This window comes from Drosophila suzukii, chromosome 3 (assembly GCF_043229965.1).
Source record: "Drosophila suzukii chromosome 3, CBGP_Dsuzu_IsoJpt1.0, whole genome shotgun sequence".
Classification (NCBI taxonomy): domain Eukaryota; kingdom Metazoa; phylum Arthropoda; class Insecta; order Diptera; family Drosophilidae; genus Drosophila; species Drosophila suzukii.
In genome coordinates, this window is record NC_092082.1 from 16,072,084 (window position 1) to 16,099,773 (window position 27,690).

The window sequence follows — 27,690 nt, forward strand, 5'->3', positions numbered from 1 at the left end:
GGTGGATTTGAACCCAACAGACGCCTACAACAAACGCGGCCGCCGCAGCAATGACGATCGGATGCCGAGGGTCAAGTGGAGAGACATTGAGGCAATGATGTATTGACAGGTCGCTGACTGCGACCGTGCATCGGAGCTGATTGATGGCATTTGCATTTGCACTGGCCCATTCAGAGTGTCGGAGCTCCGAAAATGAAAGTGGATTCGAATCGGATTCGGATATGTCAACCTAAGCTAAAACTGCGGCCAAAAAATGAAACCCTTGCGTCGTGCATGGTCTGCATTTTTAATTGCAATTGGAAACCAGCAGCAGCGCAAATACCACACACAGAAAGAAATTTGTATAGATATGTAAACTATCTGGATGGATTTCCTTTTTCATAAGTAACACGCACTTCAGAAAAAAACAAAAAAAATGTAATCTTTCGTTTTAACATCTATAGTTTAACATTTTCTTATTTTAACCCTTGAAATTATGTGTTATAAAAATGTTTAAAGAAATGTTTATGTATTTAAACAAAAATGGTTATTGAATATTGAAAGATAATTAATAATAATTTTTGTACTTTATAAGTAACTTATTTTAATTTACCATATGTGAGAAAACTAAATAAATAATTTGATGACTACAAATTTCGAAACAAAAGACTAGGATTCCTTTTAATAATTCCCTTTGTGTAACTAAGCTTTTTCTACTCTTTAATTTACATGTTAGTCATGGTGCTTGCTAATCTTTTTAATAATTTAAATATGTGCACATAAACAAGAATGAATTTAATAATATATGTAACTACACTTTAAAATAAATAAATAATTCAAATCTGCCTTTTTCTACTGTGCATTAGCAGCGACTTCATTTAGCGGCTTCCCGCAATATTTGATTTTCACTGTGAGATCTTTGACTTTGACCCGCCGCAGGGCACAAAATGCTGGCTTAAAAGTCGAGATTTATTGGTCTGTAAGATTCGGTGAATAGAGAAATTGAATTTGCTTGTTTTCGGGGCCTTGTTTTGATAAGCCCAGCGGATGACATCGGCTGAGCGGGATCCCAGCCTTGGCGGTCAAGTATGAGGGAGTTTTTAATGGACCCGCAGATGGGATCTTTAATTAGCCAGACGATTAAGTTGACTGGCCCCCAAGGGAATCGACTGAATCACTCGCACCGCAATTACCGACTTCAATTGAAAACCATTTGGAAATAGTTTCAAGCGATTTCATTTCGATTGATATTCAATTGCAATGACAACAATAATAATGGAAAGAAATTCCAACTCAATTGCGTGCATATTCATATGTCTCTGTCACTGGTTTTTACATGTTTGGCTCTACATGTTTTCCCATTTCGGATCGAATTTAAATGTGGAACGCGTCGAATTGGCCATCGCTTGACACTAAATGCAGCCAAAATGGGTCCAATTTCGTTTCCGGTTTTGGTGGCACGAAATCTCTTTGGTTATTTATGAATTTGACTTGATATCGAAGTTTTTTTTGTGGGAAATCGTAAGTTGAACAGAGGCGGTACAAGTATCATGATTTGATTTCTGGGGTGACTTGCAGCTGCAACCTGAGGATTGTGTAATGTGTGTTTGTGTGGGCCGCATGTTACGTATACGCCCAGGATGTTTCAAGCCAGTGCAAAGTGAAATCAGACGTTAAGTATACGCAATGTGGGACGATGGGGGTTCGCTTGTTCCTCGAACTTCCCCATTTGCTGCATGCAATTTACAATCTGGGAAAACAGAAGCCATTTGGGTACACTTTTCCATATTGTTTACAGGTGAATTGCTCTAAACAACAATATGTTTATAATTGGAGACTGCGGCACTGGTTTCTTTGAATCAACGCCACCGTCTCAACTATAGAAATGCGGAAATACTTTATTTGGGTTCTTTATTGTATAGAGATGATCAAAGTTTATGCATTAAATTCGCATGCAACACGTTGCTCTTAGCAAAACAAATACACTGTCTATAGGATTATGATATTTAAGGAAATTCTTTTTAATATCCGCGGCACATTCCACGCGCTTTGAAAGCCGCTTTGAGACTGAAAAACCGAGTAGAGGGCCCCAAACAAAACAGACGGCGGAGTTCAGAGAGAAAACCAGCCGAGAGAAACGAGTTGAATTCTGTTGATTCGAATTCAGTTGAGTTGAGTTGAGTGAGCAAGTGGATTGAGTGGAAATGCAAACTGTTTACTGGAGAGGCGGTACCTGTTGCATGCCGCCTTCGACAACAGATCGTCTTGTTCGAAGCCGACAAGCTGAAATAGCTGCACTGTTAAAAAATAGGATCATTGAATTTTCGTACAATTAGTAATGCAATCTATAATTATCGGCAAAAAATCCCAAGCGACTTTAAAATTCCATTAAAAATTAGAAGCCCTGTGAATTATACTTTGAAGATCTACAGTATTCTGATGATATTTTAGAAAAACAAAAAATAGGATCAGTGTGGTTTGATATTATATAAAATGCATCCCATAAATAACACAAAAAATACCAAAATAAATACCTTGTAACTTATATTTTGAAGGTTTACAGTATTCTGATGGTATTTTGGAAAAACAAAATATCGGATCATTGAGGTTACTTATAATAATACTTAATACTTATATTAATAATGCATCCCATTAATAGCACCCATAATACCAAAGAGTCTTTAAAATCTGTTAGAAAATAAAAGATACTTAAGTAATTTTTTAAAGATTTTCATTCTAATGATATAATAGAAACAACAATTATTATAAATATTTTATAGATTTTTTAACCAACATTTATTTCTGTGTAGCACTTGGCAAGGCAGTCAGGGTGCCATTTAGAGACTTCAATCTGCCGATCTCCGCCCGCTGGTGGGGCAATTATGAACTATTTTGACTGATCAAACCGGCCCGGGAGGAGATTGACGAACCCGCCGGCGCAAGGCACTTGATATAGCCTCCGTTTATGCAGATTTAACTCGGTTATGAGTGTGGGCACCCATTATGCACATGCACTGGGGTTCGGGATATGATATGTCAACTAGACCTAGAAGTCAGACTAGTTGGTTGCATTGTCGCAACGCCCAGTGGCATTTGGCTTCCGATCGAATAGGAAATAATTGCAGTTTTTAATCAATTCTGGCCCTATTTGGAGTGACTGAACATTGTGGCCCTAGGGCGTTGCGAACTGAAGTTCATTTCGCTGGCATCGTTTTTGATTAATTCGCTCGACTCACGGAAATGGATCGACACGCGTTGGATGATCCCATTGTGCGTGGGATTCCCCTCCGTTCGCTACCAACAAATCAATCAATTGAAAGTCAATAAAAAATCGAAATTCATTAGAAAAATGTGCCAGCAATTGACTAATGGCAGTCTGAGTTAGGAAAAGTGGGAAATATTGAACGAGTTGTTTTTAGTACAATGTAATATATTATCTAACTGTTGATAATTTAATGTGCAAAACAAATTGCAAATAATTTTTCAAAACGAATAAAAAAAATTTTATAATTTATCATACCAACGGAATACCCATTTCCCGTTTTATCTACTCAAACCAAAACGAAAGTCTCATTCGCTGGGTGCCAAAAACCAAATTCTATTTAATTCTTCCCGCTGATTCGCAATGTTTTGCCGCACCTCCGCCTCCGAAGCAGCATAATAATCATTTTTCATTCTAATGAATCCGAACCGAGGCAATTTAAAAGCCACAAATCAAGGGGGGCAAAAAAATGAAATCCCAAAATCTTTGCTTCGACGACGCGTGTCAGAGAGAGTAGATAAATAAAAAAAAACAAGAAATTGTACAAACATTTATGATTATTTTTCTGGTGAGTCACTGTGCCAAATTGGATGAGCTCAATGGGTGATCTAGGGATTCTGGGATGGGTTCTCGGTTTGACTTGGTAATTAGCCAGTGTTTAGTATGCACTTGATATGGCCATTGGTTAGTACCCAAATTGGTCACTGCCGTGTCGACTGTCAATCGCAGATCCACCTTTGATAAACAAAAGAATCTCTCAATCCGAAACGCAGAGTGTGGGATGCGCTGACATTGAAATAACTTTTCGCAAGTGCAGGAAAATCAACAATATAATATTATTTACTGCTTCTGGCCTGTTCTACACGTAATTGGCAACGCGTGGTTGGCAACCTTGCGTTGACGCGAAAGTGTCACGGCCCCCTTGGTGTTTTGGCCAAATTTGGAACGTGCCGAGGGGTCGGTTCGAAACGGATCGGTTAAGATCATATCGTATCGTATCGGGTGTTGGCTTACGCTCGGAACTGATCTGTGGCGGCATTTATCAGCCATAAATTTATCACTCGCTGACAAAGTCAATGTATTCTGACACTGTTTGCCTTACTGTCATATTTATTTGCGCTACAATTGAAAACGGAGCAGCGGAGCAGACACCTTGCCCGAAAAGCGGCTTGGCATGGGGCTTTTCGAGAGCGGGTTCAGGGTCTGGCGTGGGCTGGAACTGTTTGCCCGTTTCATTCAAGAGTCTGGGGACCGGTGACAATGAACTTGCAGTGGAGACATCAACGCACTTACGTAAGCAGTCGTATCTCTTTGCATCTCGAAACTGGAAGCACTCGAGTGTGGCAAGTTCGTTAGCTGGAATGCAAGCCTTGTGAACCGAACCTCTCATCCAATTTTGGGTGGACCTCATTTAAATGAATAAAATTTACATTTAAGGAGTTCCATTTAAGTGATTCAATTTCAGTCTTATTGAAGACATAAAAAGTGTCACGTTTCAACAACCATTGATTTTAATGTATTAAAACTGGTTTTTAAGTTCATTACTCCTTCAAATAGCCTTAAATTTGGTTTATTGCCAACCAGTTCACCTCTTAATCGCTTGAACACACTTTTTAGCCTTGTCAAAAATGTTAAATATAGATTTTAATAGCCCTAAAATAGTTATCAAGGTTATGTTAGATACAAAAGCAGTCCACCCTAGTCCGCATAACCACAACTTGGCTAGCAAATAGCCAAGCCAAAGCAATCAATTTCCTTGCGTTAGTATTGTAAATTGATCAACTGCTCGAGATATGGCATGGATGCCGGATACCTGGGCATATCCACCTGTGCTGAACCAGTTTTCTGGCAGCCTAGCTCCTGATAACATCCATTCGGCAGAAACAATTAGCAATCCCTAACGGTAACAAGAAGAACTTGAATTCCGAGTGCCCATTTTCCCCACAACGAAAATGAATTTAAGAGCTGCCGATTCTCAGTCGCCGCCCGCAAGTATGCCACAATTTTCAGAAGGGGTTTTTCTTGAGTTTTCTTACCTGCGCGAAAAACTTCACCGCAACCATCGCAACGGGACGCAAACTGGGCATCGTAACAGTTTCCGCAGTAGATCTTATCCGCCTTGGCTCCAAACTGCTTGTCCACCAGCGACAGATGGCACTTGAAGCACAGGAAACAGGCCTCGTGCCAGTGCTTGTCTTTGTAGGAAAGATCCTTGGATAGAAAAGGGTGATAAAGTGGATTAGACATGAGATGGAACTAAAGTTGTTTATATGAGAGTTTATTAACAACTGATTTGACTACTCATTAAAACAGAAGAAAAACGATCTTTCAATTCCAATTAGGACACTTTTAATAATTTCTTTGTTATTTACGTTTACAATTACGTTGCTAAAGGATGATATACAAACTCTTATAGGTCCTTAAATATTATTTTTAGCTTTTTCGGAATAAAGAATTTTATATTCCCAAAAATTATAATCATAAATACTTTATAGATGCACTAAAAAATAATTGCGAAATACTAACATACAATAATTTCTAATTTTGCAAGATGCCTATTTTCTTATATGTATGATGAAATCACATGTTCTTAAAATCCCTTAAGGTATTCCCAATTGAGAGCAAGGTTACTAAACTAATTAAACATAAACTACTGCATTTCTTGATGCATTTGTCATTCTAATTTTAACGCGATAATTAAAAAAAATTATGGCTAGACGCATAAAACCAGCCTAATAAAAACCCGATGATAATAAAACGGGCATAAAGATCAACAGCAGAAACATAAAAAGCACATTAAAAATCTATGATTTCGGTAAACTGTTGTAATCTGAAGTATTTTGACCGATTCTGCAAATAAATATTTATTTATTGATCTCTTCGTTTTATGAGCTGCACTCAAAACTGGTTTTTTCAAGTTGTCAATGAAAGTGTGGACCATATAATAATCGAGTTGGTGTGTGTGTCTGTCCTACTTAATGGTTATTAAATGTTTTGACTACCCACATATGGCCGTAAATTCGGTTTACGAACGGTTTATGGCCCCCGATTCCCCGTTTAATGCATTCACATACCTTCGAGTCGATGCCAATGATCTTGTTGCACTCCTCGCACGTATTGGCGAACACGTTCTCGTAGCACTTGATGCAGTACGGATGATCGTCCCGGATGACGTAACGCTGTCCGGTGAGGCTCTCGTCGCACTGCCAGCAGCAGAAGTGTCCGGAGTGCCAGTCCTTGTCCATGGCTTTTGTGTACTCGCCACTGAAAATTAACTGCAAGCACAAGCACAGAGATATAGGGGGGATATAGAGGTCGATTCACAACACATTTCTTGGGCATAAACAAAACAGGAAATAGATTGATCACATAAATTGTGTGCTATAGGTGTGTTCTTTTGGGTTTATTCATAGGTATTCGTATTGTGCAGTGTGATTTTGGACATGTTATTCTGTGGTTTCTCTTTGTGGCACTGGTTGTGGTGGTTGGTGTACTTAGATAGACTTGTGGTGGATACCTTTTAGTAAACATTTTTGCCGAGGAAAGTAGAGTAGTAACGTGTGTCGTTTTGTAAAAGTTCGATATGCAAGAGTTTTCATTGGATAGTATACATATATGTATGTATTTATATATTTTGGAATCTTTTTTGGCTTGGAATGTGAGAGAATGTTTTTCGTTTTGTACAACAAAGTTTACTGGGATGATCGGACAAAGACCACGAGAGAAATGATTGGAATTGAATGTGAAAGATTATATCGTTACGAACTGCCACAAAACTGTGCTGGGACACACATGACACAGGTCACCTACCCCCTTTCCTCGATGGTGGCGTCCACCTCGACCTCGCTGATCTGGACCTCGGATTCGCGGCGCTTCGACGACTTCTTGACCTTTTTCGTGGTCTTCTTCACTTCCGTTTGCACGGTTTGCATAATTTCCACGTCCGCCATCGCGCCCGCTATCTCGCTCGCTCTAATGACCGACTGAACTTTCTATAATTATTGTATCTTATGGGTATTTCTTTGTATCTGGGGGTGTCTGTATGGTTGTGTTTTGTAGTGTATTTTCGATCGATTTCGGAGGTCCAGAACGGTATGAACTTTGCCGAGTCGGGATCTCAACTGGCGCAGCGGTTTCCGAAAATGTTTTTCAAAACGCCTGCTGCACCGCTTTCAGTCCGCTCTGTATCTAGTTTCGCCACCGCCAAGTGTAAAAATAAAATCTCGGAGAGCGCGGGCCCATGAAAAACCGAGCCAGAGAGAGAGAACTACGATCTGTAGAGATCTCGGAACTCGGGAGATTTATTTTTTCGGAGCGGCAAAGACGGGCGGCTGAATTATTGCGGTAGACAATGTAAATATCGCCAATAATTAACGGCATTATTGAATTTGCAATGCAATTGGTTAATTTTCTCAACGATTTCGGCCAATTTGTATGCAATATTTCGTTCGCGCTTCCCGCTAAAAATAAAGATACATGTAAGATAGATGAAAAATCGAACGCATTTCAGGTGCCAAGAGGTGTGGGCGAACGCCCCACCTGTCCGTCGGTCAAAGGGGTGTGGCATGCTTGGCCACCCTCTAGAAACGTAATGCCCCTCCCCATAAAACCCCCCTTAAATCACTTGTCAGAGTTTTGAAAAATTTTCAATTTTTCACCAAAAGAAATGTAGTGTGCCTTGTTGTTGTGGCTGGCGCTTGTGCACACGACACACAAGAAGCACATTCAAACACTCTCGTAAATGGAAAATCTGGGAAAATTCTCTTTCTTCCCACACTGCACAACACACGACACGATCGCTAGCCGCCAATGGAGCATTAGTTGGTATTTCCATTGGATCGGATCTAAAACGATGATCTGCGTCTGGCATTCTTGCTTATCGCACCCCCAGCGGTATTTTCGTATTTCCCATTATACGTCTTAATTGATCTCCAGCCCATACATTATCGTTATAGTATTAATATATGGAATTTATTTTGGCATTCCGTATTTTCTTGATTTGCCTTGCATTACAGCATTTGGCATACAGACATCATTGAAACGCCAATGGGCGAAAATGTTTACTGAAATGAGATGAACCAACAGGTGTGCCGGCAAATTAGAAAAATAATTCCAATTTGATGTAAGACAAAATTCAGAAATTGAGAAATACCATAAAAAGGAAGGGTGCGTCTATTCAAAGAAGTTCATTTTAGTTCCTAGAATATTTTTTGAATTTTATGTTCTGTTTCTTAGAGTCAATATTTATGGAAAAAGGCACAAGGCTGTATACCAACCGTCTTAAAGTTAAATATCCTAATTTTTTGAAGAACACACTTTTGACGTTTGATGAATCCATCAACATAAATTTGTAGCTTTTAATAGAGCACTTACTCAGCATGACCTCATCTAGTCCCAAATCAATTTCATCATTTTCGGGCGAATTTAAATATTTCACCCCAATTAATAACCCATGTTTATACAACAGCAAAACTAATTTCCATTAGACAAGTAGACGCGACACCTAAGGGCAGCCGGCCAAGGTAAATTGGCACTAAACAAGTACAAATGGTAGAATGTTCTAGTGACAGTTCAGTGGTAGAGAGCAATTAACAAGGCCCCTAAACGCCGTTCTAGGTCGCCCATCCAACCCAAGCGGGGATAAGAAAAACCCGTCAGATCGAAATGAATAATAAACAAAATCAACAACTCGTGAAATGTTCTGGCTAGAGGGCAGCAACCACAAAAAATATATGTATATTGTTTAAGAATCAAAATGTTGATGTAAACTGATTCACTGCTGTGATGGGGATTTATGGCTTTAATAATAATGTAGCAGTGATGTGGGTTGCGAAATGTTAAGGGGGCTTGATAAATATAATATCAAGGGAATATGCCCCATAACAAAAATCAAAATTAGAAAATATAATCTTTGGTTTATATCGTTGTTTAAACGTTTGTAGATCTTTTTGACTTCCTTAATGTAATGTAATGCAATGTTAACTGATTGGGGAATTTGTGGCTTTAAAAATAATGTACCAGTGACGTGGGTTGCGAATTGTTATGGGGGTTTAATGAATTACAAATATCAAGGGAATATTCTCCATAACAAAAAGCTAAATTAGAAAATAAAATCGTTGGTGAATAACAATTTATGGTTGTTTAAACTTTTGTAGATCTTTTTTACTTCCTTAATGAAATGTACAGCAATGTAAACTGACTCACTGCTGTCATGGAGAATTTATAGCTTTAATAAATTTTGTAGATTACTTTGCCTTCCTTTATTTATGGTTTAACAAATCAGGGTTAAATCCAAAAACATTAAAATTGATGGAACACCAACTAACAAATGCTAAAAGGAAAATTACAACTTTTAGATTAATAATATTACCTTAATATAGGATAACCTATCTAAAGTTATAGGTTCCTTAAAACAACATATATACCATATTTTCAGTTGATAATATGTTCTTTAAAAAGTATAGAAAAATTCTTCACTCCTTTACATGTTTTTATTCCAATAAAAGTATATTTCCGGCCCAACTTCTGTGTGTGAACTCAGTTTCGCTGACCATGCTCCTTTCTATCATATACAGTATGATATATGTTCGTGCTTGGGCATATGCATATGCACATACTTATAGAATAATGCATCGCATGTGTATATTAGTTGTTGCTATTTTCGCCTCAGACACGAGCAACAACAACTGCAATGGAGCCGAGTGTAATGCAATCTGCGAGTTGGTCTAAAAATAAGCTGCATTTCGCGAATCTTTGATAAAAAGTTTTTGCGTGATGTGACTGTCCGCCCCTCCCTTGGCTCCTCATTACGATTATTTGGCATTTTTCACGCAGGCGTTAAAGCGTTAATTGGGTCATAAATTCAGACACTCACATATATAGAGAGGCGCGTATATTTTCCAGCGTATTTTTATATTTTTTATTTCTGGTTTATTGAGCGAGTATCAAAAGCGAAACGGAAAAACTTTCCCAAGACAAGAGCCTATTCGGTGTAAATTAACCAATGGGGGTGTTGTCTATAAGTTCAAGTTTAAGAACAGCTGTGCCCCAAAAATATTTGATTTTAATTTGGGACATTTTAAATATGTCTTTAATTTGGTCGAGGCCAATCGAATGTTTTTTTGGAAATTTATTGAAAAATACGCAAGTGCAAGCAAGTGATGTCTGATGTATTTTGGGAACGCAAAACCAAATGTCTGGTCGTGTGGAAAAAGGTGTTTCATTTAACTGACACTAAATAAGAAAATTTCATTTACCAGCTGAACGCACAAAATTCAAGTGAATTTTAAAAAAACATTATTTAAGCCAATTTTCCACCAGCAGTACAAGTACTATATAGAATGTACACTTGTACTTTGGGGGAAAATATGAAAGAAAATATAACCGCAGGCTTTTAAGTGTGCCCCGCAAGAAAAATGAAATCATTTCAAAGACAAAACTATTGAATAAGACTTTTTGGCAGCGTTTTCGCCGTGTTCGCTTGGATGTGGCTCTAACGCAAGTTCGGGGAGATACATTTTTTTTTGCCGTACGGCTGCATTACGTAATGAGTTTTACAGAAATAAATTCCAAATGGCCCATTTCCCCAGTGCAAATGTGAAGAACAAAGCCAAGTGAGCTGCGTAAACAAATCACTCGAGTGACACACTTTCCTGTTGGCCTGTCATAAATATTTTGGGAATTTTTCATTTTCAATTTCCCCTTTTGCGGGCTGACAGTCGTTGAGATAATTTGTTATCTCGGCGAACCTTTGTCGCCTTTCACTGGCTGACTTTTAACTTAATTTGACTAAGGATACGACACATAGAACTTGACAGGGGCATTTTGCGAAAAAAAACAAGGTAGAGAACTGCAAAAATATTATATTTCCCAAAACTGACAAAAACGAACAGATTTGAATGAATGAATTTCAGAAGCTGGATCATTTTCCCATAGACTAGCATACTTTCGGGATCGGAATACTGCATACTTTGCGGAAGAACTAGAAAATAATTTGGAAATTAATCAAATGAAACACTATCATTAGAATGTGTCTCGATTATTCTTAACAGCCTAATAAATAAGACACATTAACATTATAAAGATGTTCATTATTTAATTTAACAATTTTATATTAAAGAAATCAATAAATATTAACGGCATTGTAGTATACATTTTGTAATAAATCCCATCAGATATTCCCATATTTTACTAGACCAATTCGAGTCAAACATAAAGCCACTTAGCCCTGACCTTAGGCCCATTATTCAGACATAAGACCCGTGAAATCCCACTGTATGCTCTAAAGAAACTATATATAATTCGTGTGCATGACAGATTGTTTTTGTTTCGCTTATAGTCGCAATGACAAGAGCATTAAAAATCGAGTAAATCTATATGGCGAGCATTTCCCATTGGGATTTATGTGTTGGCCCATCACCGAGCTCATTGGTATTAGCCGTATGTCAAACGATGACATCATGCGAATTTGCAAATTGGGCCACAGATATATTGTGTACAATTATATGGGCAATTGTGGGACGATTTATAGTATGGTCCCTCTTCCTTTGCGGTTGCACTTGGTAACCCATGGATGGATGACACCAGTGCTGCGGTATGAATGATCTCAATGCCCGAGTATTTTGGTAGCCTATGCAGAATTGGCACAAAGCGCAGATACAAAATTCGGTGGGGTGTATGACTATTTTTAGCAACCAGAGTATAAACGAAATGTTTTCTTCATTTATTCAGTTGGCTTTTATTCTCGGCATTTTTATAAAGACAAAATCGTTAAATAGACTAACAGCTATGGTAAACAATCCTTCAATCGTTCGGTACTTTTTGGGTGCAAAGTTTTCTGGGTCGTTAGTATAATACATGGTTTATACAGATCGGGATCGGGGATCCCGTGGGTGGGTGTTTACCCTCAGTCAGAGGAGCGGATGCTGGATGCTGGTTTCTGGACACTGGATCTTTAACTGGGACTGTTTTCATGTGCAGCGTGCTCGGTTTTTGGATGTGGCTTGGACTGGATTGTGCTGGGCTGTGCTTGGCTTGACTTGGCTTATGAACATGTCTATAAGAAACAGATAGAGAGTAAATCAAATGAGTGATAGAGTGTGGGGTTAGAAGATTAGTTCTCAAACCAAGCGAGCTAGAAGAGTGGATAGAAGTTGGCATCTTTGAGTATGTCAAAGGTGTCCACAACGGATCGCGCGGGCACAACTGCAACTGAAGTCGTTGGAGGTGATTCTCCAATCTCCTCAACCGATGAGGCTGGGGTTATACACACACTTTGTCCAGCACTGATCGTAGACAATAGGTTCTGCTGTGTTGATTCTGGAGTCAAATTTGTGGACACCGAAACGGGAGCAATCTCCGCCAGAGCAGCAGCCAAGGCCTTATCTAGATGAAAATCTTCTGTAGCCTGCGGTTGGGTCTCCTCCCTAGCTTCCTCCTTGTTCTCCTTTGCTGAAGTCTTCTTGCGTTTCTTAGTCTTCTTCTTTGTAGACTGATCTTCGTCTGGCTCAAATTCTGCTATGCCCTCCAAGGATTCACCCACAAAGGCTAGACTGCCCCGCGGTGAGAAGAGTCCCGATCCTCCATTGGCTTCTTCGTTGGTCAGGCTGCTTTTGGAGCTCCGCCTGGAGCGTGTCTTTCTTTTTGGTGGCTCTGCAGCTTCCTGATCTTCATTTCGCCGGGTGCAACCCATTTGAGTGTCCGAATCATTATCATCCCTTAGTTCTTCTTCGGTTTTGGATCCCTTGCGTAGCTTTTTCTTACTCTTCTTTTTCTTGGGTTTCTCAGCGGGTGATTCTTCCAAGGGCGCCGCTTCTTCTGGCTGTTCTTCGGGTGGTTCTTCTTCTAGCGGAAGTTCTTCTGGCACATCTGCGAGAATTTCGCGGACGGGACTGCGACTAAAGAGGGTGATACTTTCCCCGCCAAGACTGATTCGCCGGTTCTCCAATAGTTCTGCATGTTCTATTTCACCGTTTTCTTCATTCAGAAACATTGTCTCATCATTTTCCTGATCACGAAGCTCTTCCTGTTCTTGTTCTTGCCAGCCGAATTCCTCCTCAAACTGATCTCTGGCTTCCTGATCTTCATTTTCATCTGCTAAATCCTGGGCATTATTTTCCTGTTCGTCATTGTCATCTAGTTTGAAGTTCTTGCGCCAGTTGTACTCCCTCTTGGGCTTGTAGTTAAGATCCACCTCGATATCATCTTCCAGTTCACCCACATCTAGCTTAGGATTGAAACCATATCGAGTTCGCAACCTTGTAGATTGTCGGGCCACCACATGTGCATCCCCCAAATAACGTATTTCAGACTCCCGATGATCGCTCTCTGGTATCAATCCCAAGGCAACATCCACATCCGAATGTCGGGTACTAGAATGGGATCGCTCAAGCTCCCTGGTCTTGGCCCACAGGGCGTATTTCTCACTCTCAGAACCCGACTTTTCCCTTTCCGATTCGCTGTGATCCGAGGGCAATTGCTCCTGAACCATGGTCTCGTACTCCCTTAGAATACCTGACTGCTTTCTGTTCTTAATGGCATCATTGTAGATCTGTTCAATAAATGAGTCTGGATCGGAATAGGGTGTTGCTCCGCCCACAGCGCCATCATCAAAACCATAGTCAAGGAAATCTTCCACATCCTCAACCTCCTCCCAATCCTGAGCTCCCCGATTCTCATAGCGATCGGCATTCCTCTCCGCCTCCTCACATTCAGAGGTATCATGATGGGATTCATCGGTGGGTTGGGTGCGTTCATTATTATCCGAGATTCCCTCGTCCATTTCAAACTCGTACTCATCGTCGTCATCGATTTCCACCACTGTCTGCCGTGTGTCCTCGCTGTCATTGGAGCTACTCCTCTCCTGATCCAGACTCTCATGGTCCCCGACAATATCATAGCTGTAGATGGCATTGGTGGCATCGAACTCAGCTGCCTCCGCCTCTGCAGCCAAAACAGCTCTCGCCCAGGAGTCTTCATCCTTTACCGGACTTTTTGAATCACAAAAGTCCTCCGGTTCTTCGGTGTAAAAATCCTCTTTTAACCAAGTTCTGGTCCCAGTGAGAGTTCGAACTTCGATTTGGGAGATGTAGACAAAGTCATCGCTGGGATACTCCTCAACGGGCTCTTCCTGGGCGAGTGAGTAGCGGCGGAAGTGATGATATTCATCAGGTTCTAGATCACCCATTAAAGCCGAGTCAGAAGCACGTCGTTCGCTATCTAGGAAATCGGCATTCAAGTGCCTTGAAAAGTTCTCGAAATTAATGGTCGAAGCGGCCAACTTATCTAGTAACTGATCCTGCATCTCCCTCTTAGCCGACTCAGCTTCGATGTCTCTCAACTGGGTTAGATCCTGTTCTCTCAGCGGAGAACGACTCTGGCTACGCGAACGTTGAAACTCAGCGGTACGATGACGTAAATCATCCAGCTGGGCGGCAGAGATTTCCTGGGACTCCCCAGTTCTCTCCTCGGAGAAGGTCTTGGGTTTGGCGCCCAAACGATTGTCGGTAAGGGAGTCTAGTATGGCTGCTTGGAGCTCCCTTTGGGCTGCCGCATGCTCTCGAGCTAGATCCATGCTCAATCCAGGAGATGGGCTTCTGGATCTTTGAAATTGAGCTGCTTCTCGACGATGCTCCTTAAATTGATCACTTCCCAGATCAAGGGACTCACCCACATAGGTGGAGCGTTTGAAAGCGCTGTCCACGAGCTCATCCTGCAGATCCCTGGCCACCTCTGAGATCGTACGATCTAGATCTGGGTTCTCTCGCGTCATCTCAACCAATCTCTCCAATTCGGAATTGGTGGGACTAAGCACGCGCAACTCTATTTCCTCATTGGCATTGTGTAGCTTCTCTAAGGCTTCCAGGTCCAATTCCCTCTGTTTCACACTAGCTGCCAGGACACTTTCTAGTTCCTCACTGTTTTTGCGTAGAGTGCGCAACTCACTGCCCTCCAGATTGAGCATCAAGTGGAAGTCATCGGGCTCCCCTTCTTGTGACTGGGATCTCGAGCGAGATGGTGACAAGGATCGCATGTCGCGACTTTCTGCAATGTGATCGTCCTTCTCCTGCACAAACTCATAGACGTACTCCACTGTTAAACGGGGTTCGGGTTCCGGGGTCCTCGCCCTTTCCTGTAGCACCTCGAAGAACTGATCATTCTGGGCTATCAGCTTCTCGCGTCGCTTCTGCACACTCTGCTCCAAATTGGCGGCTGTGGGTAGTGGTGAACGCGATCGAGATCGAGAATGGGATCGCACTCGGTTTAGACGCAGCTGCTCAAACAGTCTGGCCATGCTCTCCGGAGTATCCTCGGGTTCTGCCTCGGTTTGGACTGCACTTTCCTCTGGTGGTTCCACAATTTCAATGGTTACGGTGGGCATGGGAAGCGGAGACCTTGGAGGTGAAGCCGATTCAATTATAATCTCTGGTGATGGCATTTGTTCGTGAAGTTTCTCGAAGATCTCATCATTGTGTTGAATGCGCTTTATACGTCGACTTTCCAGGCTCTTAGCTATATTATCAGCTGTTGGCAGTGGAGAACGGGATCGTGAACGGGATCTTGATCTGGAGCGGTCATTCCTCTCAGCCCTCAAAGTCTCCACAAAGAGTCGCATTTGTTCTGGTGTAGTTTCGGCATCCTCCATGGGTTCATCGGCCATATCATTAATCTCTATCACGGGCTGTGGTAAAGTGATCTCTGGACTTAGTCTACCATTACCATTAGCTTCGATTTCCATGGAACCCTCGGAACTAGATTGGGATAGACGTTCGGCAAGCTCATCGTTTTGTTTGATCAGTCGCTCCCTGCGTTTATGGATGCTTTTCTCTAGGTTCTCCGAGGTGGGAAGAGGCGAACGGGATCGGGATCGGGGTCTGGATTGTCTGTCCACGGAAGGATCCCTTCCCCTCTCTTCTAGAGAAGCACCAAGTGAAGCCCCTTCTAGGGGCTGATATACCATGGGTACCATGGAATTCCCATTCCTAGCATCGTCGGCTACAGTTTGCACTTGTAGCTGCTCATTCGAGGATTCGATTCCATTCAAGTTCGATTCCAGGAGTTGAAGCACAGACTCACAGTTTAGTTCACCTGCCGCTACACCCTCCTGAGTATCGTCGAATACTTCTAGCGATCGCTCCTCGTCCACATTCATAAGATTAGCCACATTCTTAGGAGCTGGTGAGGGATTTCGCGAAGCAGAACGGGATCTTGAAGGATTGACTGAGGCCGTAAAGTCGTAGAAATCGCTGAGACCCTCCATAAGCAATCCATACTGATCCCGCCAAGGAGCCGTATCCGGTTGCTGGACATTGATGGATGGTGCTGCTCGCGGCGGCTGCTGTTCTTGCTTTGGAAGCTGCTCCTGACTGGCGGACCAGCGCTCTGGGTAGTGCTCCATTTCATCCATGCGCGGACTACGACGCAAGCCAGGTGAACCAACCCTTGATTGCTCCTCTGTTGCGGAAGAGGTTTGCAGCTTTTGGGGGAAGGTAAAGCGGGAAAGCAAGCGATAGCCATATATGAAAAGCAAAGAGGTAAAGCAGTTAGGGAAGTTAGTTAAGCGGCAGTGGGATCGGGTTTGGATCGGTTTTAGTGGGAGTTAGATGGTGCTAGGTGGCTGTCCTACGCACTTACATTGGCTTTGTTGCTGTCGCTGGTCTCCACCGCTTGCGAGTTGTCCTTCTCCGTTTCCTTGTCCTAACAGACACGTAATAAACCATTGGTTAAAGATCCTGGCCAGCTAGTTCCATTTACTCACCACCTGCTCCTTGGAAAGTTGCTGTTTCAGGGCAGCCACTGCCTGTTCGTTTTGTGCCTCAGTGGCCTCCTCAAAGGAGGAGGATTTGGGCTCATTTGTGGCTTCGTCCTCCACATCCTCTCCCCTGGAGGGTCTCTCCAGTTCGATTTCCTCTTCGTCTATGGAGAGGGCTTTCTCCCGCTTCCAGAACTCGGTATCCTTATAGTGCTCTGGTACCACCTCACCCCAGGGATTAGTGCTCTCCTCGCCGAGCATCTCCAGGGATCCACTAGTCTCTGTCGGTGATCTTATATCCTTTGCTGGACTTCTTTTGTGACGTCGATGGGATTTGACCTTCAGGGTGGGCTCACTCGAATACTTGATGGGATTGTAGTCTTCCCGCTCGCCATGACGCAGCTCCTCCTCCTCCAGCGAGGTGAACATCTTTAGCTCCTCGTCGCGAGAGGCGCGTGAGTCTCGCGAAGAATTGGAGCTGCCACTGGAGCGTCGCTTCTTAAAGGCTCTTCTCCTGCCTGATCCATCTTCGCGAACCAAAGGACGATTCTTGATGCCATCCAGGGAACGAAGGTAGTCCTCGGTATACTGGACATCCTGTATTTGATCTTCACCTTCGGGTTCAGGACGTTCGCCCTCAGAGGGTTGAGTACTGAACGAAGACTGTTGGCTAGAGAAGGGTTCCACGGAGGAACCTTCATCGGAGACGCCGGGGAAGTTCAGGGTTTTCGATTTCACCAAGTAGCCGTCTTCGGAACCGCTTCCTTGGCCAAATTGGGTTTTCACCTTCTGCACCATTAGCGGTTCCTCCGGTGGTTCCTGAAATCTGGGTGGCGCCACCTTTTTCACACACGGCTCCTCCACCACGGGCTCCATTCCAGCATACTCGTCTTCCTCCTCCTTGCTGTGGGCGCCTTGCAACTGACGCTGCTGCAGCATCACCATCTCCTCCTCCGCCTCAAGGAAGCGTCGAGCATTCTCCTCGATCATCCGCTGCTTCTGCTCCAGATCCGTTCTGCTGGAGATGAGGCGACGCGACTGCTCTGCGATGGCGACATCCTCCTCCAGTTCGCTCTCGGTGGCGCTCATGCTGAGCTCTCTTTCCGCCGCCAGAAGACGATCTACAATCTCCGCATCGCGTTGGTCCTGTTCTTCTTCGTCAGCTTGTTCCCGCTCTCTCTGGATCTCGGCTTCAAAGACAAGACGCTCGGCCTCGGCTGCCTCGGCTTCCACCAGGAGTCTGGCTTGCTCGGCTATCTCCTTTTGGCGCTCGGCTTCGGCTTCAGCCTGCTCCCTCTGACGCTCTGCCTCGATGATTCTTCTTTCACTTTCTTCCCGCTCGCGCTGCTCTTCCGCCGCTTGCAGTCTTCGCTCCTTCTCTTCCCGTTCTCGTTCAGCCTCTATCAGCTTTCTTTCGTTATCTAGGCGTTCCTTCTCTTCGATTTCGCGCTGTTTACGCTCGCTTTCTTCTGCTTCTAGCTGTCTGCGCTCTGCCTCTCTTTGTTCTTGCAGCTCTTTCTCCGCCTGCTCTCTTTCGCGCTGTCTTTCGGCCTCTACCAGCTTCCGCTGCTGCTCCTCCGCTTCCTCTTTCTCTCTCTGGACCCGTAGTCTTTCTTCAGCCAGTTTGGCTTCGGCTTCGGCCAGCTGACGTCGCGTCTCCGCTTCGATTTGCTGTTGGCGAGCCAATTCTGCGGCCAGAGCTTCTCTTTTCTCACCAGCAGGATCTACCCGGATTCCATTGCTATAGAGGACACCATCCTGCATGACATTGGTGCCAGCCTGGGCTTCCCTTTCGCCCGCCTCTTTGATCTCCTTATCCAATCTCTCACGCAGACGAGGCAATTCTTCTGCATCTGCGGCTGCATCGGCAGAAGAACCCGAGGGATGCCGGAAGGACCAGTGGTAGAGATGACGGGCCACAAAGGCGCATTCCAGGGCGCCCAGGTAGCCTATAAGAAGCGAGAAAAGCAGCTCACCGACGCCGGTTAGCGCCTCTTCAGCGGCCATTGCGTAATGCCCAAAATCGAATCCGAATCCGAATCCTCCAACGTTCGCCGATGCAATGAGAGTATATCGCGGCGAGAAACGATTCGGCTAACGCGTATTATATAAAATATATTCACCACGCACTCGAAACACTCACACCACTCACGTTAATGGCCAGTCGATTAGGTAATTCAAAAAATATTTATTTCACTATTCGCTCGCCAATCATTGGACCAATCATCGATATTTATTTATTTATTTATCTATCTACGTTTTTGAGAAGATTTATGAGAGCGCGTTTCACGGAGCGAGAAGAATCGGAAAATGGGCAATCGCCAGGCGGCTGCAGTTGCACGGGCGGGCTCTTGTTTTCCGCTAATCGATCGTCTTGCAACTGATTAATGCCCCGGTGGCGGCAAGTGCCCATGGGTCCCACGATTTTTAGAGAATTTCTAGGGGAGTGATTCAGCGGCGAGAGAACCGCCAAGAACCGAATCCGTTCAAATGGCAAACGGCGCTAATTGACGGCCAGCAAAAAGAGAGCCCAACCAGCTGACAAGACGTCGGTGACTTTTGTCGCTGGTAATTTGGCAACACAAATGCCTTTGCCAGTGCCGCTGCTGCACTGCCTCTGTGTCAAATGCCAAAGCAATCGGAATCGGCCAAGGCGGATTTTCTAATCAGTTTTGTCGACACCCCAGTCACAGCAAAGACCACCCCACCTGTCACTTCCCCTCTTCTCGGGGCGATCTATTTTGGTCTTCGCTTCGATTGCTGTTTTCCACAAAACACTTTTCGCCACTTTCTGCTTTGCTCGCAGTTTTCGTGCGGGAGAACAGTAAGCGACATGGCCATAAATCAGTTGGGGAAAGCCAATAGAAATTAATTGCTAGAAATTACATTAATTTGTAGGATTTATTAATTTTCCTATTTTGTAGGACCTGTATAAAACCAGAAATCCCAAGAATTTTCGATTGACTTTAGACCATTTCTTACGGAATAAATTTTAGAACTTCATTTTGGCTGTCACGGCTAAAAACACGCATTATGACAAGCAAAAATACGACTTAAACTAAAATCATAGCATACTTTTTAACACTTTTTAGAGTGGTACTAAAAACCTATAGATTTCCACGGCACAATTTCAAATTGGTGTAGGAATATTATTTTTAAAACCTCATTTGCTCTACACTTATTCCCATTTCATTTAATGTAAATACTATTATATCTTTTTTCAAAATATACTTTAAAAAATTACGCATACGCCATGTTAACGATTGATTTAATCTGTAACCAACCAAGTGAAGTACTTTCTAACTTAAGATATCTTATATTTGCGGATCCCTAACTCTTATATGAATGGCTCTTACTGTTCTAGCCATTTGCAAATCTGTTTTTCTTTGGCATGGCCAGCGGCTGGGGCCAGGGTCGCCACGCCCCATTTCTCCGCCTCCGAGCGGATTGCACACAAATGTTTGCCATAAATTTCGACTTGGCACTGACACTAACATTGCCAGCAGCTTTCGGCCTACTCTTTCTCACCAATTTCTCTGCGATTCGATTCGATTCTCTTCAATGTTTTCTTTACATTATGCACCGCCAACAATAGCCACAATCAGTATAATAATTATTGTCAAGCGGCACATAATTGTGTTCTTGCCCCACATTATAGCGCAGCTATTTCTGAATTCATTTGTTTATTTTCGTCAACTGATTGTCATTAGAGAATTGTGCCAAAAATACATAAATTTATTTGAATATATGGGTCGTCTGGGTGCTGATTTATTTAGCTTTTTACAGCGAAAGCGAAAGTGTTTCTTTGTGATGGCTTGTGAAAATTATCAATGCAATGAATGAATTAAAATTAAAAAAAAATAAGGTAAACATTTGGAAAAAAATATTTTATAGAATTCCACATGAAAAAGCTTTGCTACTAAAATTCGGGATACTATTTTTAACTCTTTTCAATATTGCTTAAAGCTTTTTTTATTGGTTAATAAACACCTCAGATATACAAAAGAAATAAACAAATTTTTCACATATTTGGCAAAACTTTTAAATTTAAATATTATACTTGTGAAAATTTCAGATTTAATTGTTTCTCTTTGACCAGCTAAATGAAAAAGCACAGGTACTGCCATTATGAAAAATGGCACGTTGATACTCGCATCTCATAAATGTATTCAATCTAAATAAATGTAAATTTTATATCACAAACAGATGAATATTTGAAATGAAAATATTTTCCATTAGTTGCTTTTTAAGCTGCACCAATCTGCAGCCATCAAAACCCTATACCTTCAGTGATTTTAGCAATCTCTGACCTTGACCGATTGCCACAAATTTCCGGCTCACTCGCAATGAACTTCCGCTCGACGGATGACAACACGTCAACAGCCAATGCTGCCAATGAACTGCTTTCATTTCTTTGTTGCCATCGCCAACGCCGAGTCGCTGCATCGAGGAGCAGGAGCAGGAGCAGGAGCCGGAGGATGTCCCCGACTCCTCCGCGGTTCCAAAGTGAAGTTCAATGAAAATGCCATAACCTTTGGAAAGGGCGATAGCCGCACCTATGCAATAAACGAGAACTGCGTGTGGCGGACGATAAAAACCAGAGCCCGTGACAGCGAGCACTCACTCACACGGACACTCTCGATTTGGCAAACGACACACAGATATTATCTAAAGGATGCGCGCCCCAAAGTATGCCACACAAGAGTTTTCAATTAGGGATCGGATCGGGGGGTTATAGGTAGCAAGTTCTAGGGGGAACTCACCTCATCACAGCCAGCGCAGCGGGGCTTCAGCATTTCCGCATAGTGGCGCTCGCAGTAGACCTTGTCGTCGTGGACACAGTAGGTGAGGTCCACCAGGAGCAGGTTGCAGGTGCTGCAGGTGAAGCACTTGGGGTGCCACATCACGCTCTCCACAAACTTGGGCGCCGCCACAACCAGCTCGCCGGCGGCTATCTCGTTATCACAGTGCGCACAATGCTCATCGTAGGGGGCATCCTTGATGTAGGCTATTCAACCGGAAGAAAATGCAAAACGCAATCAGTTAAGTCATTCTGGGCGGGGTCATCCTTGGGAAATTAAAGGTAAGGCTAGCCACAAACTTGGTTTAGACTAATTACTAGAGTCCCAAACGATAGCATATGATCTTGTAATATTTTTTGGTGATATTGAATACTTCTTATCATTTATTATCTTTGATTTTGATTAAATATTTTTTAGGATATTCTAGTTTTAAGTTGTGCATGAGTTTCATTGATTTAAATATAATATCTGTCTAGATTTACGCAACCAACTCACCTATATCCAGTGCGATTTCGTTCCGCGCCGTCACAAAGTCCTCGAAGGAGGCCTCGTGCTGCACCTCCAGGTGCTTGCAGTGCTCCAGCGAGAGGTCCTGTTTGGGCAGCTGGTACGAGATCTGGCGCTCCCGACTGCAGGCTCCCTCGCTGCCCAACCGGGGCACCGCCTCATCGGGCAGCTGCTCGAAGTAGCGGATGATCCGCGAAGAGGCTCGCAGTCCGGGCGGAACCCACGTGAAGCCCAGATCCCTCGCCTCCACTCCGGAATCCGCCGGCGAAACCAGTTTGAAGCCGAGTCGCTCGTGGACGTTGGTCGTTTGTTGCTGGTATATGGCATGTGCCTCGCGAGGACATTTGCAGGATTGGCAGGTTTTCCTGGAAAATCAGAGGGGTTTGGAATAGTTGAGTATTTTAATTTAAACATAATCAATTGTTCTACCAGTGGGAATTCTGGTAACATCCTTAAATCCCACAAACATTAAATAGTCATATAACTTTCTGTACAACTTTTTTATCCTTTTCATATTTAAAATGATATACTGATGGTATCTCCTTGATAAAAATGTAATTCTAAAAAAATCGAATCTGAAAGATACATTTTCAAAACCATTAAATTTTTTTTTCAACTACCAAAAATGTTAGGTTCTTCAAAAATTGACTTTTTTAAAAACCTGTATGACTGTTTTTGTGTTGCAGACAGAATTATGATTAAAATCCGAATATTATTATGGTACAGCCCAATGTTTCCAACAAAATCGTTTAAAATTCCACTGTGCGCAGCTTCGTTTCGCTGGGGCGAAAGTTCGTGTGGCGCCATCGGGCGGCAGCTTTGCGAACCCGTCGCAGCCTTACCTCACGATGAGATCGTATATTTCCTTCCTTTCGAACACCTTGCAGTAGATACTGAGCACGTTGAGGCAGGCGTAGTCCATGCCCGTCCAGGGGACATCCGAGGAGGCCAGTGCCGCCCACAGTGGGCACTCTGCGTGACGGTCCAGATCGAGCATTTTCACCATTTTACGCCACTTTTAACCGCACTTTGAACCAAGGGTTTTTGCCCCTTTATCCGCTTCTTTTTATTCCCTATTACGGCAACGGTTTTGTCTTAATGAACTTGGCTTTCATGTACCCCTGTTGAAATATATTTTCTCATTGCCTGACTCGGCACAATTTGTCGGTTCTTCTCTGGTGATTCGCTGTGCCACCTCCACGAAAATAAAAGAAACTCGCGGCTTAGCTTAAATCACCTTTCGTTCGGCACGTCGGTGCGCGTTATTTGCTCATTGACATTTTGATTAAAGTGCTAATTTGACCTCTGTTCCGATACGATTTGTGTACTATCCAAGAATTTAATTTTACCTTTGCGAGGAATTCTGCGGGCTGGGAATTTCTATAATTGCTTGTTTACTTATTTTTCAATTAGAGGTACAAGCAAAATAATCACAATCATAAATACGCCCACACCAGAAGAATTGTGCGTAAACACGTTACGGGTACACAGAAAGATAAATTGCAGATTATATTATGAATCAGATTTTTTTTTGGGAAGTAGAGCTTCGTTTATAATATTATATCATGTCAGAAATTTGTAGGAACTTGAAATCTCTCTGAAAGTTTTTATCATCATACCCATATTCAGAAGAAATTAGTTCATGGTAAACATTTTTATTTTTTAACATAATTTCATAAATATTTTCTTCTGAATTTAGAACAGTAGAAACTTTTGATGTACTTGGTTTAAAAACGTTTAATAGAAACGTATATAATATTTTCTAAACTAGATTCCCTTAAACTTTAGCTTTTAAGTAACTTTAATAATTGTAAAAGATCATGGTATTAAAATATCACTCACTTTTTTCAGTAAATCATAAATCGAAAGACAAATAAAATGAGGTCATGTTTATGGCCTGCCCGTTTGTCTGACATTTAACGAAAATAAAAACGCCCCAAGCAATGAAATAAAATAAAAGGTAGAAAAGCATCTTTTGATAAGATTAATAAAGGTCTCCCCCCAGTAAAACACACACACGCACTCGGCAATCCTGGGTAGGATTGGCCATCGGGGTATGTGATGTCATCGGGGGAGCTGAAAGCGAAAAACCCAAAACCGAAATTGCCAAATTCCATTTGCTCAATCATCGACGGAGGCCAAACTGCGTTAGCGTTCAAAATAAGATAAGCCGATGTGAGTTCTTCCACCTAAATGCTATCAAATGGAAACAGGGGCTGGCGATTGTCCAAATGGTTATATAGAACGCAGGGTATATGGTCTCAAAATGACAGTTGCCCTATTATGGTCTTGTCTGGAAAATGAGGAACTGTTTGCTAATTGCTCACGACTTCGATGCGGAAAAGTGCAACAGGTTTTGATTTTGCTGGGTAGAGGGGATTGGGTCCCAGGTAATGCAAATAAATTGAATAATTTACGGAGAGTACAAGTGAGTCACGTTTCTGTGTCACACAAAGTGGAGGTTCTCTCAAGATCTGGTTCTTGTTTTGTTTACATTTAGGGGTCCCAAGAAATGAAGAATACTCTAAAATTAAATAGGCTACTAAGAATAAAATTTCGATAAGGTTCTAATGAAAACTACAACATTAAGGGTGGAAGAATATTTGAAGTACGTACTTATCTTTATGGTATGTTTACGACTTGTATCAGTAAGTTATCGATTGAGGAAGCATTTAATGGAAATTATATATTTGGGGCTTAGCTTATTTGGATTTAGTCATGGCTTAATTTATACTATATAAGTCTGTTGTATTTATTTTTCATATAAATAAAATAATAGGAAGTGGAACGTACATAAATCAGAACTATAATTATAATGACAACAAATACATACATAAATCAAATAGTTTGCCAGATGATAAAATCCCACAAATTGATTCTGATCGATTTTAAATTAAGACACATAAAAATAAAACCAAACGAATCTTTACCAGAAATAAATGTCCCTTCCCTTAATTGATGTAGAAACAAATTGAATTTGACAGATTTCCAAGTGCAGATAGATCACACGGGCAGAATCTAAATTTAAATATTCGAGTGAATTTAGAATACCCGCAGCTGGATGGGAACTCGGTCTTTGGATTCAGTTAATTTTTTGAGGACCTTGGGGAACACATTTGTTTGCCGAGAGACAGCTGACAATGCACCCATGCGGGCCATATGTGCTAATATGGTTAATAATGATTTCTGCTCTCCCAACTTTTCTTTATCTTTCTCTATCGCCATGTTTGCCTTCAGTTTTCAGTCGAGAGGAGATGCGCAGCGTTATCGCAGAATAAACAATTAAAATGCCATTAAAATGTGTTCATTTCAGATTAGAGTCGTCGCTGCGACAAGACTTTTTTGTCATATCAAAAACAGACGCGAAAAAGCGAGTGATTTAAGCTTTAACATCTGGCAAAGATTTTTATTTAATTGAAACGGGCAACAGACAACAACAGCAATGGCAAAAAGGGCATCATAATATAACAATAACTGATATCGTATGGTGTACGCTGTAGAATCAACAGAAATGCGTATGAAAACAAAGAAAACTAGTTTCGGGTCTGAAACTTTTGCCAGATAAATGTAATTAAAAGCCAAAAGTTGGCCACAGTGCAAGCCATAAGCTTCAAGAATTTACAGAACTTTTAAGGAACTAATTAATGGAATACAATTCCTTTGCAAGAGTTTTAGAAATTCATGTCAAACTTTTTGAGTACTAAAGTTTCGTTAAAACTACTGAGCACTTTCATTTTATTCTATAAAATAATACAATTTTATCAAAAATATATTTATATCTATTATACAGGCCATCTTGGGCTCAAGTTACATTAATTAAATCGCAAATATGATAACCTAGAATTATAATAATTATATGATCATATCATATTATTAAGATAAGAGGACTGAGATTGGTTCATTTGGTATCTGATACCAGGGCTTTATGGTCCTGTGACGCACTGTACGCCGAAGGCAATCTCCCCCTCTTTCGCACAGATAGACAGTCAAACTCGGCGACAACTTTTCTTGTTAGGCCCCGCAGCTTTTCGCGATGGGCGTCGAGGGGTGCCGGAGTGTGTATGTAGGTGTAGGTAACCCGGACCCCCAATTACAATTGATAAGCCCCAAAGTCACTTTCGCTTATAGAGGCAAGCGCCGTGCGGCAACCGCAATTGGAAAAGTTTTGGGGCTGTGCGCCCTGTGCCATCACAACCCCCCCCCCCCCTCCCCAATTTCTATTTCCCCATATCCTTCAGACTATCGCCCCGAATTCAACGAGAGAGCAATCAGCATTGTTTGACCAACAATTTGTTTGCCACCTCACCGCCCGAAAAGCGAAACCCAAACACTAAAACCTCCAAGCCAGCGAGAGAGCTTTTCCGCTGGGAAGGAAATCCAATTTTCCGCAGTAATTGCACTTACATGTTGCCGCTGTAAACAATAAACAATAAAAGCGCTCGCATAAAAGTCAACGTCGGAGTGCAACAAATCTCAATTATGAGCTGTGGTTCCAAGTACCCCATATGAACCACCGCCCACCACCCACCTCCACCCACTTAACTCAAGGTGATGGGTGTGGGGGCGGGAAAGGGAAGGAAACGGAACGGAAAGTTCTCTTTTTCGCTTTCGATTAAACGACTTTTAATGCGATTACCCCAACAACAACAGAACAATGCACTTTACTGTTGGACGCTCAGATTGCCCTATATATAGTATAGTTACGTACCCCCGCACTTGCAACTGCACAGAGAATAAACATGAAAAAATTAGAAAACCAAGTTTTCCCAACATAATTCTAAGTTAACTTAAAATTTGACCTATGATTTGGCATTTGAATATGAATAATGCAAACCCATTTTCATTTTATGATTTGTATACTATTATATAATGCTCGTTATCTCATCGTATCATATTAATATTATGATTCCTAACCCCTCCACGATTTATGTTTTCATTTATTCATAAAAGTATCTAAAAAGTCTTTTTCAAGAACCAATTAAAATAACAATAAATAACCTAAAGTGTAAGGCCGTTTTCCCTGTGTACTCGTAAATATGGGTTATGTGCGTATGGCTACCGCTAATTGAATCACTGAGTTGTATTACCCCCTCCATCCTGCTCTTCTTAAACTTTTACCCCACTATCATTGGACAGGTGGGATAATTAACATATGCACTATAGTATGCACAAGCCCCTCCGCTGCCCCCTCTTCCTTTTTTTCCTATAACCGAGGGCAGCTTAGTTGATATTTACGAGCACGGGGTTATACTCAAAGTAGTTGGGGCTGCCGGACGGAAAGCAGATAGAATATTCTTTAGCAACAAATTGCATAGTGAATTATTACAACCTTGCGGGGGTTCCCACAGAGATGAACCGCAAATGTCACTGCATAAATCACGACTAAGCCA

The 27,690-nt window shown here is 42.2% G+C and overlaps 1 protein-coding gene across 11 annotated transcripts in view; it reads right to left on the reverse strand.

Moving 5' to 3' along the window:
* The window catches only part of Lmpt (four and a half LIM domains protein limpet), a 61,010-nt gene that overhangs the window by 4,949 nt on the left and 28,371 nt on the right, over positions 1–27,690 (reverse strand). For 2 of the 11 annotated variants that reach the window (XM_036816014.3, XM_036816015.3), the window contains 4 exons: positions 22,289–22,665; positions 21,755–21,999; positions 6,316–6,516; positions 5,278–5,452 (listed from right to left, as the gene is read on the reverse strand). In XM_036816014.3, coding sequence (XP_036671909.2) covers positions 5,278–5,452; positions 6,316–6,516; positions 21,755–21,999; positions 22,289–22,665 — 998 coding nt within the window. Of the gene's footprint in view, positions 1–1,876; positions 2,037–5,277; positions 5,453–6,315; positions 6,517–7,051; positions 7,369–11,953; positions 16,716–16,873; positions 16,937–16,997; positions 19,555–21,754; positions 22,000–22,288; positions 22,666–23,142; positions 23,445–27,690 lie in introns of those variants that run through there. The other 9 variants (XM_036816016.3, XM_036816012.3, XM_036816010.3 and 6 more) reach the window with 9 other exon arrangements.